We start from the raw sequence: 18552 nt of genomic DNA on the forward strand, positions 1-18552 counted from the left end.
CCAGATGAATCTCACTAGGATCTATTCCTATAATCATTTATAACTAAGCACTTGTGAATATCTATAATTGAGTATATATACATATATGGTTTCATGTTTCTATTATTTCTCTTAGGTTGGAATTATTTGGGCTTTAGTGACTGTTACATTTTATATTTTATAGTCTTTGAGGGTGGAAAATCTATCTTCTCCTTTCTTTGCAATGCTTTACCTAGTTAAGTGTGTAGTACCTACCTAACTCTGGAACTTTTGAACCCTGGCTTGTAGACATTGTTTTAAAAAATATACACCTTGAGTTATCTCCTTTTATGTCATACACTATATAGAACAGTTTGTTTTGTTGCTACTTAGATATCCTTTTTATTCTTAAAAATAGTCCTTTTAATATTTTTAGTGTTCTTAGTATATTTTAGTATCTAGTATTAGAATTGCTTTTGTATTCCAATTTAAATTTTATTATCACTTAAAATCATGTCTTATCCCTGTAAAACGATTGCAGGGTATCAAATCAAGTCTTCCCATTCTAGAATAGCACAATATCCAAAGTATCATGACCTTAGAGAAGAGCCATAGAAAAATTAATCTATGCTGTTCTTTTGTGGTTTAGACTGTGGTTTCCTAAGAGACCAGTCATGACAAGTGAGGTTGTACATGGAATTTTTTCCATAGATGACAGGTTTGAACTGCTAGGGTCTTGGGCATTAAGTTCTCAGGAAAAGGCATCTATGACTTGAACAGTTCTGCTTAAAACCTTATATTTTATAACTTGTGGTAAAAGGTCCCTGTGAGAGGAGACAGCAAAGGGGCAGCCCAAACAATTGTAAATGCATGCAGTAGCCCGAAATAGCATATATATTAACACAGAACTGAATGTTAGTTGTATTGTTTCTATTAAATCATTTTAAAGAACAAATACGTTTCTGTGAATGTTATCTAGCAAGTTCTTACTTGCCCATTGTGCACCTAGTACTACACTTAGAGTAAGTTTGCTGCTGCTTTTTTTTTTTTTAATGCAAAGAGTTAAGAATTATATATATATATAGTTTGTGTATATAGTTGTTTTCAATCAGGTGAGACTTGCTAGTTCTCATCACTTTTGCCTGAGAATGTCTTATGGAGGTGGCTCCCTAGGTCAGCAGTAGGAAGGATATCTAGGATGGATATTTTTTAGTTCCTTGTTGCTGGAAACACCCTTGAATGGTCACAGCTTTGCTAGAAGACTCGGTTTCCATAGGGGACACTTTGTTTTCCTTATGGCAGCCAGAAGTTGAGAGCCTTCACTTCTTAGCCGAGTTAGGATTTTTCATTATCATGGCAGATGGCCCTTTCCAGGAAGGCGTTAGAGGCCAGAGGCCAAGGAAGAACGCTGTAATATTGACCGCTTAGTGCGGTAATATAACCCTGTAATAGTCACTGCTGAACAGGCCAGCTGTCCCAGTGGCCCATCCAGAGACCGCGGGGCTCTGGCCGGTGGGACTTGCTGTAGAGGCCGTCTGCCTTGCACAGGTTCTAGGCTTGATACACTAACGAACGCAAAGGCGATCCAGAAAAAAAAAGGGGGGGGGCATCTTGAGTCGCCTTGATTTCAATTGAAAAACAAAGGAAACTACCTCCTCACTTTGTCCGTTTTGCAGTTTCTGTGTCCCTTCTATAGAACACATTTGTGTCGCATCTCATAATTAACATATAGAAGGATCACACACTTCCCGTTTTCGGGAATGCTTACTAAACCGATGGCTTGAAATGATTTTCGCTATTTGACTTTGGCATCTTGAAGGTAAGCTTGCCAACTCTGGCATAGGAATAAAGTACGAACTTTACCTTGCGTGTTTGCGGTGAGGGGGTGGGGAGTGGAGACTTATTTTCTCTGCTAAGATTTTAGCGTGCGAATTGGGGGAACGGGGATTTGCAGAGATTTGATGGAAGGCTGGTTTGTTCGTTGAAGTAGGAGTGATTGCCCGCACCTTTTCTGGGAGAGTGGACGGTCGGGGGGATAGTTTGGAAGGGTGAAAGAGGAAAAGAAGACTTGGGACCAGTTGGCTTCCTCCCCAGGTGTTAGCGTGATCCCCGGCGCGGTACCCCGAAAAGGGGCTTCGAGCCCGGGTGCAAAGCTGCCGCGGGTGCTGAGGCCAAGAGCCGAGGGGGAAAAAAGAAAAGAGGAGGGGGGTGGCTACTCCAAGGAATGTGCGGCATGCGGGGAGCCAGACCCAACCATTGCACCAGAGCGGGGGCGCCGGCGGCTCCCCGGGCCGCGCGGCCCCCGCTCCGGCCCCGAGCACGGGAGGGAGCGCCCGGGGGCCGGCCGGCCGGCGGGGCGGCGGGCGCGGCGCCGGGCGGGAGGGCGGGGAGGCGCGGGTGGGCCTGGGCGCGGCGCGAGGCGGTGCGCGGCCGCCTCCCCGCCCCCGGCCGGCGCGCTCTCGGGGCGGTGGTTGAGGCCGCGGGAGGTGGGGACGCGGCGGCGCTGCTCCTCCGCTGCCGCCGGGAGAGTCCGCGGCGCCGCCAGCTCCGCGCGCGAACTCCCGTCCATGGCACGCAGGGCGGCGGCCGCCGGAGCTGCCCGAGTCCCGCCCGCCGCCGCCGCGCCGCACTTTTAGGCGAGTCCGGAGGTCGAGGGCGGAGGAGAAGTCAGCCCGGAGCTGCAGCCCCCGCCGGCCGCCGCCGCGCGGCGAGAGGGAGTTCCCAGAGCGGCCGCGGCCCCGGCCGGCCCCCTCCCTGCGCCCTCCCCCTCGCGGCGAGGCTGCCCCGCGCCCGCGCCCGCGCCCGCCGCCCGCGCCCGCCGCGATGATCTTCCCCAGCAGCAGCGGCAACCCTGGGGGCAGCAGCAGCTGCAGGACGCCCTATCGCAAGCAGGTGAGGCGGCGGCGGGGATGCCGCGCGGAGGCCGGCCGCCCCGCTCTACAAAGGGTGGCAGCGCTCGGCCGGACTCCGCAGTCGTCCTCGGAGGGACCGGGCCGGGCGGTGACCTTGTTTCGCAGGAGGCGGCCCGCGGGGACGGCTCGGGCCGGTGACCTTAGCCGGGGAGATGCCCTCGCCCCCTCCGGCCGGGCCGGGCGGGAAGCGGAGGAAGGGGAAGGGGCGGCGGCGCGGCGAGAGGAGGAGCGCGCCGGGGGCTTCGCCCAGCTCTGCAACAAGTTTGGGTTTTTTTCCGGAAACCTTTGTGTGTGGAAGAGTACGATAATAAGTCTTAAGATTGGGATACAACAATCTTCACTTGGAACCTCAAAGAACCTGCCCGATTCGTACGAAACCCGGAAGACCTGTGTGTGTGTGTGTTTGTGTGTGTGTATGTGTGTGTGTGTGTGTGTGTGTGTGTGTGTGTGTTCGCGCTCGCTCCCCCTCCCAGTTATATATTTAAAAAAAGAAAAGAAAGAAAAAGAAACAGGAACTTCTACTGTCACTTTCTCAAGGTTTTCAGTTTTCAGCAGCACAGGGAAATCCTGTGACATCCTAGTTGCAGAGATACTTGGATAAGCCTGAGTCATACACATGCCTTTTCCTATTTTAATACCGTTTCATACATTTTTTAACAGATTGAACTCCAAAGGCACTTTAGTGGTTAGATCAAAATCCCCTGCCGGGAAAAGGAGTGGAGCTGGAAGCTTATAGTCATGGCCTTTTGTTTTGTTTTTCATCTTTGTTTTTAAAGGAAGGTTACTGAAGCCATGTTGTGGTAAATCTCACGGAGCCTTTCAGCAGCAGCATTAACAAGACCTAGCTTTAAATTATGTAAAAAATGTGCAGGTCTGTTTAGAAAAGGTTAAACTGATTTAGAGGTCAGTGGCAAGATGCTTGTTGAGAAAACAAAAACACGATTGCAGATATTTTTCTTCAATAATAGATCTCTTGTCTACATCCTTAGCCACTGAGACAAATCAATTAAGTTATTATCCCAATAATGATTCAATCAAACTGTATCCTTCCATGCAGACCATGGCTCTGTTAAGATCATGACAGATGACAGTGATGCCTGGTGGCTTTCCTAAAGGCGTTCACAGGATTATTGATTATGTTTAGTCCTTTTTGTTCTCAAAGTCATTTTGGGGGGTGGGGTAGGGAGGGCACGTCTTACTATAAGTATATCTGAAAATGGTGCTAATTTTCTGATACAGTGACAGTGTTAAAAAGTATTGTTTTCTGGTGTTTGGTTCTTTCACTTGTTAGCTTTCCCTTAAAAAGACAGTAAACACACCTGGTCTGTATGCCATTGCTTTCCAAGTCAGTGGAACTTTTACCTGGTTTAAGAAAAGCCCCTTTAATTAAAAAAAAAAAAAAAAAAATCTGCATTTGTGACTTGGCTGAAGTATATACTAAAATTTGTCAAGATTCAGAAGCTGGCATCTCTAAAATCTCTTCATGTGGCCTCATTTAAAATAAATGCCCTCAGATCCAGTACACTTACATCAACTTCATAAATGAAGCCAATTTACAATAAATATTCTCCTGAACCCTCCTCCCCCCACCCCCCACCTCCCTTTACCTGAAAAGATGGCTAATTATGTAAGGGCCTTGTGTATTCATTTATTTGTTGTCAGAACCCGGTGGGGTGTTAGCTGTGAAATGGGGAAAAGGCTCTGAGGGCGAGGCCTTTTGCTGTGAGGGGCTGGAGTTTTTGTGTGTGGAGGGGGACAGCCTGCTGGTCTGGAGCACGCTGATAAGATGCTCTTCTTTTCACTAGGCTCTCCTTAGATTCAGAGACTAAAAGGGCTGACTGAATCAGAAAAACAAACAGACTTTCTTTTTTCTATAGGCGAAGAAAGAAATGAATGTGTAGGCATTATACAGACACAAGACCCCGGGTACCAGTGGTATTTGAGTCAAAGGTTTCTTTTGTTAGTATTTAGCCATTCACTGGGAAAGCACACTTCCAGCAAGGGGACCTGGTTACCATGAGTGACTTTGTGATCTCATCCTGGCTTAGTCTAAATGGGAAGTCTAATTAATGCTTTTTATAAGATTTTGTGACATTAAGCTTGCACCTTTCAGTTCACATTAGTTTGTTCATTTTGATGAAAGAATAGGTCCATTTTCGGTGTATAAGGCAGTTTGATTTTAATCTAGAAATATATGATCAGCTGTTAGAGCTGATTTCAGATAGTTTGCCTGAGGAAAACACTGCATGTGAGGAACACTTAAAAATCACCTTTGGAAAAAAAAATAAGCTGGAGTCACACTTGTATTATACACATTTATTAATAGTGGCAAACCATCATTGAGCATCTTATAGCCTGTGGGTTGCTGTTCTCAGTGCTATAGGTGGGTTAACTCATCTAGTCATCTTGACAGTCCTATGAGGTAGGTAATGATAACATCTCCATTTTATGGTTAAGAAAACTGAGACACAGATTAAGTACCGTGCTCAGTCTGTATGACCCAAAGTGCAGAGTCAGGCTTTGGCAGTCAAGGTCTTAAGACAACCACACTACAGCAGCCTGCTTATTACGTGCACATCTCAATGAAAACTCACACAGAGCTTCTCTGCGTCACTGCCCGTCACCTTTCTAGTCTCAAAAGTCTGGTTTAGGGATTCCTCCCACCTATCTGGGCCATGGACAGGTGCGGGGAGGGGGTGGTGAGGAGGGAGTTGCAGGTGAAGGAGGATGCTGTGAATGACATGGATGGTGGGTTCGTGATATTTGGGATCGGCATTGATGTTAAAGGATTGCTTTGCAGAGTGATTGTAGGATTTCTTCTTAAAACTTTACAAATATCGGAGTCAGCCAGTTTCAGTTAAACAGAGGTGGGTGGTACTCATGCCCCTCCTGCCGCACGTTGTGTATCGAGGACGTCAAGGAGCGCTGATCTCCGGCATCATTTAGGATAAACAGGATTTTCCTGCATCACAGGCCTATGAGCATGTTAGAAATACATCTGCTCGGCTCAGGTCAGAGTAAGATGCTTTGAGTGGGTGATAACCCAGGAGGCAATATCTAGACAAAGATTGTTGGTTCTAGTCTCAGTGGAGAAATGTGTATGGCCTATGATTGTTGACTGTGACTTTCAGATACAGGATATTCGTTAAGCAAATCCAGTCTGTATGAGAACACCGCCACAAAGCAGAATGAAAGCCCTTTAGTAGGACTTCTGTAGTTGTGAAAATATTTTTCGTATGTCTCAAAAGAAAAAGTGCTTTCCTTTAATTAGAGAAGATAAATATTTCCATTTTATTTTGAATTCTTTTATTAGCTACTTTCCCCTTCCTGTTCCCTTATTTCCATTTCAGAACTGCTTTTCTTGAGGTAGTTGATTCAGTGATGTCATATACTTGGTTTTTACAAATTGAGGTGTGTAGCAAGTACTTTTTTGCCTAGTGGTTTGCAGTGGGGTCTTTGGGGTAGGGGAGTGCGTATAAGAATTTTCGTGTGTGTGTGTTTCTTTTCTTTTCGAACGATCTTGCCAACCAATAGCTGTACTTGTTAAATGTTGCTAAAACTTTTGATGAGTGAAGTACTTATCTCCCCAGTTTAAATAGATTTACATAGTTTGCTGCTTTCTTGAAGATTAACTGGGTGTAGCTGCACGTGAAGAATTCAACAGTGATTCAGTGTTTGGCCTTGTTAGAGGATGACATACAAAGCTGTTGATTAATCCTCTTCAAGCAGTTTCTGTTCACAGCAATTTATGTGTAGTAGATTGGGTTTTGTTAAAGTTTGAAGATTAAAGTGTTCAGAGAAATGTTTAAATGAACACTGTCTGAGCCAGTCCCAATTTGTTGTCTTTTTCAAAGAAGGTAAACCTACTCAAGCCATAGAAATTGGAGGTTTAGGGGAAATTAGCAGAAAATTAAATTGGTATACATAAAAAGGTCTTGTCCTGTTTTTGTATTAGGCTATTTCAGTGTGTTTGTGATTCAGTAGTGCGTGTGCCTCAAGGTAACTGTTTGAAATATGTAACCATAGCCATTTGAAAAGTACAGAATTCGCTATCAGTGATCATCCAGTTTTTCCGCTAGGCATCCCTTTTGGCGTCTCACTACATTTTCCATAGTTCGCTTCAGGTTTTGAACACGTTTCTCGTTTTTGTTCTTTCCTTCCTTTTAGAGACTGCTGTCAGCTGGGCTCATCATATATTGGTAATACTTTCTGAGCCCTTTCTTGGGGTGGGCGGGGACGGGGGGGAGTCAGTCTTTCCAAGTTTCTGAGACTATATTTCCAAAGCACTCTGCCAATAAATAAATATTTAAAGATGTATATGATATCCCTTCCCAACCTCAGCTATATTTAATCTTCACAACATCCATATAAAGTAGAAAAAGGTCAGGAATTTTGAGGCAGTGAATTTAAATGGCGTAGTTGGTGAAAGCTCAGGTCTCTGGAGTCAAGGGTTCTGTCAGCTACCAGAAAAAAGAGAAGGAAGCTCGGTCAAGGACAGCTGTAGCCCCACTACACTTCCCTTTACTTGGCCTCCCAAAGACATGTGGCACACAGAACATCCCAGATTTCAGCTTAGGGAATTGTAGCTTTGTAATGTATTAGTGTTTTTTGTTTGTTTCATAAAGGCCTTTGCTCTAGGGTTCTCAGATAACATACGGGACACCAACTTAAATTGGAGTTTCCGATAAACAATGAATAATATTTTAGTATAAGCACGTCCCAAATATTGTGCGGTACTGTGTGTTTTTATTTGCTAAATCCAGCAGTCCTATCTCTGGGGAACCCAACTCACTTTTTAAAATGAGTTATAAAAGAAATCGTAATTATAAATAATATTATTCCCATGTTTTTTTCCTCCAAAAATCTTGCCTCTTAGCATATTCCTTGAGCCCTGGTAACACAGATTTCACATCTTAACTTCTTTAACCATCACTCAACCTAATTGAAAGACCCCGGCTTAAGTTCTGGCTCTGTCTCTTGCATGCTTTTTCACTTAACCTCCCAAAGCCTCACTTTCTGTTAAATAAAGATAATAGTGCCCACTCCACAGGGTTGTTGTTGTTAATCCTTCTAAGGTGTTATTATTATTATTAATGTCCCTACAGAGCAAGCAACAGCGGGTGGTCCTGGGAGGCTCTGTGTGATCCTGGGAGACCTTGACACAGCCTCTAAGAATGGACTTTGTTTAGAAAGTGGGGGCAGCCTCCAAAAGGGTAAGGATCTGGAGCTTGAAAACGAGACTCTCAACCACATTAAAAAAAAAAAAAAAAAATCCAAAAAAAAGTAGAAAAGAGCATCCCACCGTATTTCAGAACAGTTGTTCCTGTATTATGCTCTTGTTAGCAGAGTTTGCCTTCTCTTTGGGGAAGGAAAGCCTTTCAACCCTCTGCTCTTTATTTTATGCAAGTATATGATTGGAGAAGGAAAAAAAGAGCATTAATCACTCTTGTTGATGAAAAATGCTACCTTTTAATTTGCTCAAAAGCGGACGGATTTGATTATTAGTATAATATGCGTGATGATTTCCTGAATTCTTTCCTTTGTCTTGTTGGTTTTCAAAGATGCCATCTTTGCCTTTCTCAGAAAAATAAACATTGTTTTTCTCCTTGGACATCTGTAGGTGTTTGGTGGGTGTTTGTTTTTAAACTCGCATCTGTAGAGAATGCTTTGCTTTAATACATTCTAAAAGCTTAGTCGATTTTTAAAATAGGATAGACATACCATGAGGAAGGAAGTAATAAGCTTTTCCTGAAATTAGGACAAGATGAAAAAATTAAATGGAGCAAACTAACTTCTGTATTAAAATAATGAACCAATGTAGCTGTTGTTGTTTAACACTTATTAAATGGCAGCAGCCACAACAAAACTTGGTGTTAAACTTAGTAGTGCTCTAATAAACAGAAATGTATTTTGGCTCCACTTTATTCATTTAAACATACGGACTTACAAAGCAGTGTAACATAAACTGGGGAAAATTGTATTTGCATTTGTTAATTGTGCATACAATACAGCCTCAAAAAATGCATTTAAAAAAAAAGACTGGAAGGAAATATGCCGAACTATTAACAAGTGTTTTCCTCTGTTGGTAGATGGAATCATGAATGACTTATTTTTCATGATTCTCTTTACATTTATTTTTCGGCCTTGCAGTCCCCCTTGTTCCCCACCTGACAATACAGTCCCTTCGGTTATCAAGAAAAAGATAAAGTGAGAAGAATATAGAAAATTGTATTATTTTTAATGTTTAAAAATTGCAGTGAAAACCCAATTCTCATGTCATTGAGAATTTCAGCATAGCATGTAGGTGTTACTTGTTTCTCTGCCTGCGCTTTGAGATACAGTCCTTTACTATTCTTTATGAATTTCTGTTTTTATTTTTACTGCCAATTCCTGTATCCCATTTTTGGAAATCACCTGTTTCTGACAGATAGTTTTTATATTTATGAACTTAGTATTTTCCCATTTTATACATACTCGACAGGACTTCTGTACATTTTAAAAAACATTTTTAAGACACCAACTTGTATGAGTCAGCAAGGAGAAAATGTAGCTATATATATGGAATTTCATATGCTAAAGTATTTTTCACGGAAGGAGTTATTTTAAATATTGAAGAATTACCGCTGTTTTCTCTGTTGTCATTTGACTTACAGGTGCATTTAAGTACGGCTGTTTTGTGGACAAACTCCCCCACATAGAATTTCTGTATTAAACGTGAAAAACCAAGACTGTTCTACCACTCATGTCATAATCCTTTGGATTTATTTTATTATGAATACTCATGGCTGTCTTCATCACACACTTCCTTTTCACTGTAGCTTTTTGAAAGGGCAGTGGGGTGGGAGGCGTGGCTTCCGTACAGGCAGCTGTAATTTATAATGGGACAGTGGAGGTTTCTGTAAGAAACACACAGTACAGATCATGTCTGCACTTTAGAAGCTGTTGTTACTGTGTAACCCGGGGGGATTTTCAGTATATCAGGGAGTTTTGGGTGTGCTCTGTAGAGGCTACAAGACTTCAGAGTGAAAGGAGGAGAGAGCACTGAAGGGAGGAAGGAAGAGGTGGGGGGGTCTGAGGGAGAGATAGAGAGAGAGAAGGAAAGCAGTATTGCTTTGTTAGCTTCTTACTTTATTAGTTGACACGCCACTTTACAAAATCTGTTTGTTTCATTGTTTGGATGCCCTGTAGGTTGGGTGCCGATACGTAGCCTCATTGGTCTGTATTATCTGAGATTCTTACATCCCATTTTTTTCTGCATAGTGTTCCCATCACCTAGAATTTCCTTTCAGCTCTGTTCTAAAACAAGATCTCTGTCTCTCCACTTCCAGGAACTGCCTAAAAAAAACATCACCCTTTTGGAAGACCATTTTTGATCAACCCAACCCTATGTATTCAAATATTCTAGAAACAATGTTGTCTCCGCTTTCTCTGTCTGTATTCTCATTTTTATAAGTCAGATGCCAACAGGCCAGCTCCAAGGGAGTGGATATGTTCTTTTGTTCAACTGAAAGTTTAACAGCGACTCCGAAACATTGAGTCAAATAATTACTGAGTGTGTAGCGTAGGTTAAGTTGGGAATGTCATCGTGGAGGAAGTAAACGGGTGACACGCAGAAGGTACACTGTTGCTCGTTAAGGGAGAGGCTGGGTGGGGGGAAGCCAGTTTAGCTAGCACCTCAAACAGCTGAGAGATGGTGAGGACCCAAAAGAAGGCAGTTACATTGTGGATAGGAGGAACAACCAAATTCTGTGGACATTGGAGGACATAAAGCCCCTAAAATTTAATGTAAAATGTGACATACATCCGCTGTTTCCTGGGGAGACGTTCGTAGCTTTCATCAGTTTGCCAAAGGGATTTGTGCCCTCCAAAAGAATTTATGACTGCATGTGGAAATGGAGGAGGACAACCTAAAGATGGTGCCAAGATTTCTAACTCGGGAGGCAGGTTGCATCATGGAAGGTGACATTTCAGGTGGAAGGAACATTACAGCAAAGATTTGAAGATAGAATACATGGGCTTTTGTAGGGGCAGAGTGAGAAATTCAGGAGAGCTGGACTGCAGGGTAGAGGTTGGAGGACAGAGCAGGGATAGCGTCAAGCTTGCTGAAGAGGATGCAAGGAGAGTCTGAGTTTAAAGGTGTTGTAACAGTTGAAATAAAGCTGTAAGATGGAGTAACGGCAGTGTGAATGTATTAGATGGGGTGGATTCAAGTTATGGTTCAGAGCTGGCGATTGACTGGGTGGGGAGTGGACAGTGTTGGTAAAAAAAGAGTCCTAGGTCTCTTGTGTGAAATGATTGGAAAAATAAAAAGTTTCTGCAACATTACTTGCTCTGGTCTCAGTGATTAGGTAGAATCCAGCCATTCTCTTACAGGGATTGTCTACATTTTTTGTAGGCGTTAAATTGGGGGCAGGGGAATGCTAAATTCTACTGGTATTCAAAGTCCAGACACCAAGAATACAAACGGTCCTTCTGTATCCATGTTAGTCTCATAAGGCAGAATCGTCCAGCCCTGAAAGGCTAGTAGCACCCAGCGCGAACCACCTTAAGTACTCTTTTTGGAGCCAGGAGATGGTTGTAAATATTTTTTTTACTGCTCCCCTGGGATTGACTTAAAGTCAGTACAGAGGCTGTGTCACATGGGTGTGTAGATTTCCATGTTTGGCCTGGATCCTTACATTCTTTGGAGTGGAGTACTTATCCAGCAGATCTTTTTCTTGATAGTGTATGTCATCTATAACATCTGTAGTATAACAAGTGCATTGGTTATATTAAATACTCCCACCTCAACAGGAGTATGAAAGATGGCAGGTTGGATGAGGAACGGGTTCGAAAATTCACCCCACCACAATAAATTAGTTTCTGAGGAAAAGCCATAAGCTTGGTTTGGCCATTTTAATTTGGCCATGTGAGTCACACGTTACCACCCTTCCCACCAACCAAGTGCAGGCAGGAATTTCCAGCAAGAAATACAGAACTAGAGTTTTGGGCAAGAAGCTCAGGACCTCCTGAAACTTAATAGGTGGCACATTGGGAACAGATTAAAGCAGCTCAGGAAGAGAAGGTGTCCAGAAGAATCTGGAGAGACCTGGGGAGCATAGGTTCTGTAGTGGGAAGGATGAGCCTTAGGCAAAGAAGGGGAAAGAAATGGCAAAATGTTGGGAGAATCAAGAGAGTATCACAGAAGCCCAAGAAGAGCAGAGTTTCTAGCAGAGCTGGTCAGCTCTGTTAAGTGTTGCCTAGAGGTTAAGGAAGATAAAGGCGGAGTAGAGGCCGTTGGAAATGTCCATTGGGAGGTCTTTGAAAGTCTTTGAGACAGAAGTTTCAATAGAGTAGTTTGTGTGTGGTGGGCAAGGAAGGGAGCAGGGGTGAACGTGGTAGAAAGCACATTCCAAAGGGTTTAAGGAATGCATGAGTGAAGAGGGTGTGTCTTTAGAAAAACTGGGTGTCAAAGGAAAGAGTCCCTTCTGACAATCTTGAGGCAAGATTATTTTAGCATTTGACTGGTTGTAGGTAGAGCGAGGTGATAGAAAACAGGGACTAGTTGGAACTAGGTCTCTTTTTTTTAAGAAAGATTGAGGTTAGTCTTACAGGAAAGGGATCTGAGAGGGTTTCCTGACAGTGATACAGGAAGGAGGAGATTGATTATGCTAGAGATGTTAGGAGGAGTAAGGAGGCCAGTGAAGCTCAGCCTTTTAAAAGCTTACATTTCAGTAAAGAGGTTAGGTCGTCTGTTACGATTTAAAAAAAAAAGAAAAAATGAATCTAGGCCTAAAGAGTGTGACAAAAGATTTGGAGTAATCGCTCTTGGGAATTTGGTGAGCATTCAAATAGAGATGAGTAAAAGGATGACTAAGCTGTAGTGAGGGCCCCTGCGAGTGCAGGGGTCTGAGTTGGCAGGATATTTTGACCCTTCTCCCACAAGAAATGAGGGAAAGCATCTGGGTAATGAATTTATGCAGGGTTTGACATTGGTAAAGGGATTAGGTATGAAAATCGAGAGTATCGTGATGAACGTTAAGGAGACAGGTGAATATTACTCAGCCATAAAAAGAAATGAAATTGAATTATTTGTAGTGAGGTGGATGGACCTAGAGTCTGTCATACATAGTGAAGTAAGTCAGAAAGAGGAGAACAAATACCATATGCTAACACATATATGGACTCTAAAAAAAAAAAGGTTCTGATGAACCTAGGGGCAGGACAGGAATAAAGATGTAGATGTAGAGAATAGACCTGAGGACACGGGGAGGGGGAAGGGTAAGCTGGGACAAAGTGAGAGAGTAACATTGACTTATACGCTACCAAATGTAAAATAGATAGCTAGCGGGAAGCAGCCGCATGGCACAGGGAGATCAGCTCGGTGATCTCTTTGATTCACTTTGTTATACAGCAGAAACTAACACAACATTGTAAAGCAATTATACTCCAATAAAGATGTTAAAAAAAAAGGTGAAATCAAGAGAGACACTGAACTTTGAGAACAGGGAGGGTCCTGGAGATTCTGATAAGATAAAAAGGAAAGTCCCTGGGAGTGAGGGAAGGAGAGTGATCAGAGAGGAAACTCCATGGTCAAGATCTTGAAGGTGTAGTAGTTCCAGGATCTTAACCTTGTAGAGTTATTGGGATGATTAAATGAGTTGATACAGATGTGTCTGCCTGGCATGCCAGAAATGCTCAAGTGGCGATAATTATTAAGATGTGGATCTCATATAATTTATACCTCCCTGTAACCATTGTTCAAATATTTGTGTAAATCAAATCATATTTCAAACAGACTTCAATCAGGAGCCACGAACCAAAATAATATGTATTTTTTAACTGAACCACAAGCCCAAATTAAGTTTTAAAGTGTACTATCAAACTATTTCAAAACATCTTAAGTTGCTTTTAAAGAAAAAAAGGTGGACATGGGTGTGGATCCCAACTTCATCATTTATCAGTTCTCTTACTGTGAACGCATTTCTTAAATTTCCTGCGTCTTGATTTCCTCAGTGACAAAACGAGATAAAATAATTACTTAATGTTATTGAGATGATTGGATGAAGTCATATATGTGACAGTGCGTGACGCATTATCTGGCACATGTGCTCTGTCTGCTTGCCTTCTTCCTTGCGGTGTCGCCTAACAAGTCAGTTGACACAAGAGGATCTCGGCGGATGGGGCACAAAATGATAATAGTGGTAGAAGATTGCGATCATTCTGTTCATGAGCAGAAAATACTTTGTTAGGAGAAAGCTCTAGAAGGGAAACTCAGTTCTCATTGATAAATGGAAATGATTCTTACATTGTCCTTGACTTCCTAGAGTAAAAGATCAAGGAGTTAAAGTAAGATAAAGTGCTTTATGACGGACAAACACTACAGAGATGTTGTTATGGATTCTGAAATGGGTGCCCTTAAACTGTTACATGAGTATTTTGTTTCCTTCAGCGTGTGATTTTAAGTTTATGAAGTCTATTGTTCAAAGCCACTTTTCCCAAATTGTGTTCACTGATATACTGGGGTTCTATTAAATGTTAAAAGTGTTCCAGGAATTGAAATATTCAGTGTTCAAAGAAACTTGGGAAGCACTACAAACTGTATAGTATTGTTGTCTTAGAGAGTAACAGTGGAAATTGGCATTTGAAAGTCTGAGAAATCCTGCAGTACAGACATTTGTCCAACTTTGTGTATCTCATTGTTTCCTAGAATTATTTGATCATGGTACCTAGAATATTTACTAGCTATATTCTGTGGAACAGTTTGGGAAACACTTACTTAAAGGAACCTTTTGCATTTTAGAGTTGGAAGGGACCTTAGCGATATCTAGTCCAGCCCTTGTAATTTACCCCTAAGGAAATTATAATCCAGAGACATTGAACGATTTGTTCAAAATCTCACAGCTCAAAAAGCCTAGGTCTTCTGACCCTGAATCCTCCATCATTCTACCTTCAGAGTCTTGGCTTTTCCAAGTGGGGCACACCCTTGCACCAGTGTTTTCAGAATTGCTTTCATATGAAGTGTTTTATTATTCTCTGAACAAGTAAGTCCTTAGGGATGGTATGTTGCATGTTACTTTCAGACAAAATAAATTATTATCTGCCAACTGTCATATGTTTTGTTTTTAATTTCTCCTCTTTTAAGGTCAGTTTTCCCACCTATTTTATTGTTTCTTAAAGCATTTATGAAATCTAGATTACTGACTTGGGAAGTCAATCTAGTTTAAAATATCAGTGACCTAGAAAACCCACAGGTTCTAATTATTAATGAACATTCTTTTGCCCTCTAAATTTGTTTTGTCTTTTTCACCTAATTGGCTGCGGGTAGACAAATTTACATATTTTTAGCCCCTTCCTGCCTGACTTACTACAGCATGCAAAATTTGCTCTGTGGTTTCTAGAGTAAGTTCCTGTATAGAAGAAACCACAGTTTAGACTTTACAACCCTGCTGTCTGCTAAAGGCCCCTCTAGGACACACTGAAATGTGCTCTTTAAAAATCTGAATGACCAGTTCCTTGCCCTTTGTTACCATTAAGATATTTCAGGTACTAATAGTTCACTTGGATACTTTCTCTTTTTATGTATGTTAAAGTTCATAGTTGCTTAGTCTAAAGAAAAGTGGGTGGGTCCCTGTCAGAGACCCTCACTGATTCTTTCTGGTGTCTACAACATGAAAATTTATTCTGAATGAATCCTGTGATGTGATAACTAGTGCTCTGGATGAAGTGATATGAAATAATGTCTGTTATATCATGTGTATCACAAAAGAAGCATAGAATATTAGTGCTGAAAGGACCTTAAGAGATACAGTTTTGTAAGTACTTATTTTAGAGTTGAGGATGTTTCAACATCACACAGCTTATTTGTAACAAAGCCAGGACTAGAACACATGTATCCACGCCACTAGTGCAGTTTGAACCTTTTCAAACAAATCCAGCTTGGATTATTATTCATTCAATCAATATTTTAGAGACCAATATGGGCCAAGCACTGTGTTAGGCCCTGAAGGGAATAAGAAATTGATGATTTTATTTCTCAATACTGTAGTGAAATAGGGACTGTGGAACCGGTGTATAAATAACTATACAAGGTAGAAATGAATCAGTGGCATAAGAGGTGTAGCTATTTAAGAAGTGCATGGTGTAAGAACATGTCTAACCTATAGCTATCATGCTCCGATTGACCTTAATTTAGATTATTTGACTTTTAGGTGCATTTGATTTGATTCCGGATAGAAACAACGTTCTCAGTTGGCTGATCCATTTTGTCATTGTGTTGATTGTCACATTAGAGTTACTCTACCCTTTAATTGACTGTATTAAGCTGCTTATTAGGGCATAAAGCAGAGAAGAAACGGAAGTATATCTTCCACATTCTTGGCATTAATTCGTTGCCAAATTTGGTTTAGTTCTCTAAGAGGGGTGTGGAAAAGCTAGAGAGCACAAAGAGAAATTCAGGCAAAAATGGTACTATTTCAGTTTCTAAGAGGCTCTTCTTTTCATTGTTCACAAGTCAAATGTATGAAGTAGGATTGGAAAATATCACTTGTGGAGCTGGGATTGTTGACAATCAAGGGAAACAACAGATAAAGGTTTACATAAAAATTGCTCGTACATTTCACAGACTATCTATAACTGGGGTCAGCATACGGTTTTCTGTGAAGGGCCCAGTAGTAAATACTTTAGGCTTTGCAGGCCATAAGGGCTCTGTCACAATTACTTAGCACTACCTGTGGCTTCAAAGCTGCCATAGATAGTGCATTCGGATGGGCTGTGTTCCAGTAAACTTTGTTTACAAAAGCAGGTGGCAAATGGGATTTGGCCTCTGGACAGTAGTTTGCAGACCCCTGATTTATGGAATCCTTTATTCGTTGGCTCTTTTACCAAAAGGTGCACAGAACAAACTGAAAGAAAATGATACTCAAACCAGATAGTAATGATACTTATTAGTACCATCAAAATAGAGTACACAAAGAATAAAACCAAGTGAGTGTAGGTTTGATTCTTAGCTTTGATCAGAAGGTTTTGGATTAAAGGCTCAATCTTTTTTTTTTTTTTTAATATATTTATTTATTTATTTATTTTTGGCTGAGTTGGGTCTTTGTTGTTGTGCGTGGGCTTTCTCTAGTTGTGTCGAGCGGGGGCTACTCTTCATTGTGGTGCACGGGCTTCTCATTGCAGTGGCTTCTCTTGTTGCGGAGCACGGGCTCTAGGCATGCGGGCTTCAGTAGTTGTGGCACGTGGGCTTCAGTAGTTGTGGCTCGTGGGCTCTAGAGCACAGGCTCAGTAGTTGTGGCACATGGGCTTAGTTGCTCTGCAGAATGTGGTATCTTCCCGGACTGGGGCTCGAACCCGTGTCCCCTGCATTGGCCACTGCGCCACCAGGGAAGCCCTAAAGGCTCAATCTTGACCAGATATTTTGTTTGGTTGTATTTGGGGAGGCTTCCTTCATGTATCTATGTAATCAATACTACCTTGGTCATTTTTTGTGTGTGTGTATTTTGAATCCCTAAATCTTGGTCATAATTCTGAAATGGTGAGACAAGAGAGCCATGATAAAATAGAAATAGCATCCTAGGAGTAAAATGTTAAATTTTTTTTTTTTCTTTAAAAATATGTTTTGACTTAGTTTGCTAGGGCTGCCATAACAAAGTTCCACAAGCTGAGTTCTTAAACAGTAGAAATTCATTTTCTCACAGTTCTGGAAGATAGAAGTCCAAGACCAAGGTGTTGGCAGGGCCGCACTCCCTCAGAAGGTGTTAGGGAAGAGCCTCTTCAGGCCTCTCTCCTAACTCCCGTCTTCACGTGACATTCTCCCTGGGTGGATGTCTGTCTCTGTGTCCAGATTTTGCCTTGTAATAAGGACACCAGCTGTGTTGGAGTCCACCCTAATGAACTCATCTTAACTCCATTACCTTTGTAAAGACTCTCTCTCGACATAAGGTCACATTCTAAGCTGCTGGGGGGTTAGGACTTCAATGTATGTGGGGTTTTTTGGGGGGGCGGGTGGGGGAGGACAAAATTCAACCCACAACAACCTGGTACCAGACATTCCTTCATCTTGAGTGAAGCTCATCAGTTGGGTGCCCTGGTGGACCCCAAAAAAAGCTAAAATGCTTCGTGACTCACTCGTGGTCACTTTGGCTTTCATAACACAAGTGTTAACACTGGTGGCCCTCTTGTGCATAGCATATAAGGAAATGTTTTATTTTGTTGTTGTTTTTCACCTGTAAGATAAAAGATACTTCTTTACAGAAATAGCTTAAACATGTAAATAGCTACGGATGCGTCCATTTCCAACCATAATCTTCAAGGACCTTGAGGAACTAACTGCTCTGTCCCTGATCTGCTTTGCTCAAGTCCATACCTGCCATTCCCGTCAAAAGTACTTTCCTTGCTTCTTGAAGTCTGTTTTTCCTTCCTCTCCTCCAGTCTTCTGTTAGGCTATCACAGATGGCCACGAAACTCCACCCTCTCATCGTCAAGCTCACTTTCCTTTCTTCTGGAAGTTGAAGTTCAAGGTCTCCCTCTTCCAGGAAGATAATCTCTGTGATCTCCCTTTTCTGCAGTTGCTGCTGTTACATTAGAGCAGAATTTTGATGTGATGGTTTTCCATTGACCGCATCTCAGTTGGGATGTGTATGTGGTGGTGTGGAGAAGCAGTAATGCCCTTTATACTCAGAAAGGGATGAATCGCACCATT

The 18552-nt window shown here is 42.1% G+C and overlaps 1 protein-coding gene across 7 annotated transcripts in view; it reads left to right on the plus strand.

Annotated features, from left to right (window-relative positions):
* RBMS1 (RNA binding motif single stranded interacting protein 1) overlaps positions 1-18552 on the plus strand; it is a 208018-nt gene that overhangs the window by 77762 nt on the left and 111704 nt on the right. Inside the window, exon 1 of one of the 7 annotated variants that reach the window (XM_068545023.1) lies at positions 2417-2850. The exons of 5 other annotated variants lie outside the window; for them this stretch is intronic. In XM_068545023.1, the coding sequence (XP_068401124.1) occupies positions 2782-2850 (69 nt within the window). In that variant the 5' untranslated portion in view covers positions 2417-2781. Of the gene's footprint in view, positions 1-2416; positions 2851-18552 lie in introns of those variants that run through there. One more of the 7 variants, XM_068545022.1, reaches the window with a different exon arrangement.

This window comes from Eschrichtius robustus, chromosome 5 (genome assembly GCF_028021215.1).
Source record: "Eschrichtius robustus isolate mEscRob2 chromosome 5, mEscRob2.pri, whole genome shotgun sequence".
NCBI lineage: Eukaryota > Metazoa > Chordata > Mammalia > Artiodactyla > Eschrichtiidae > Eschrichtius > Eschrichtius robustus.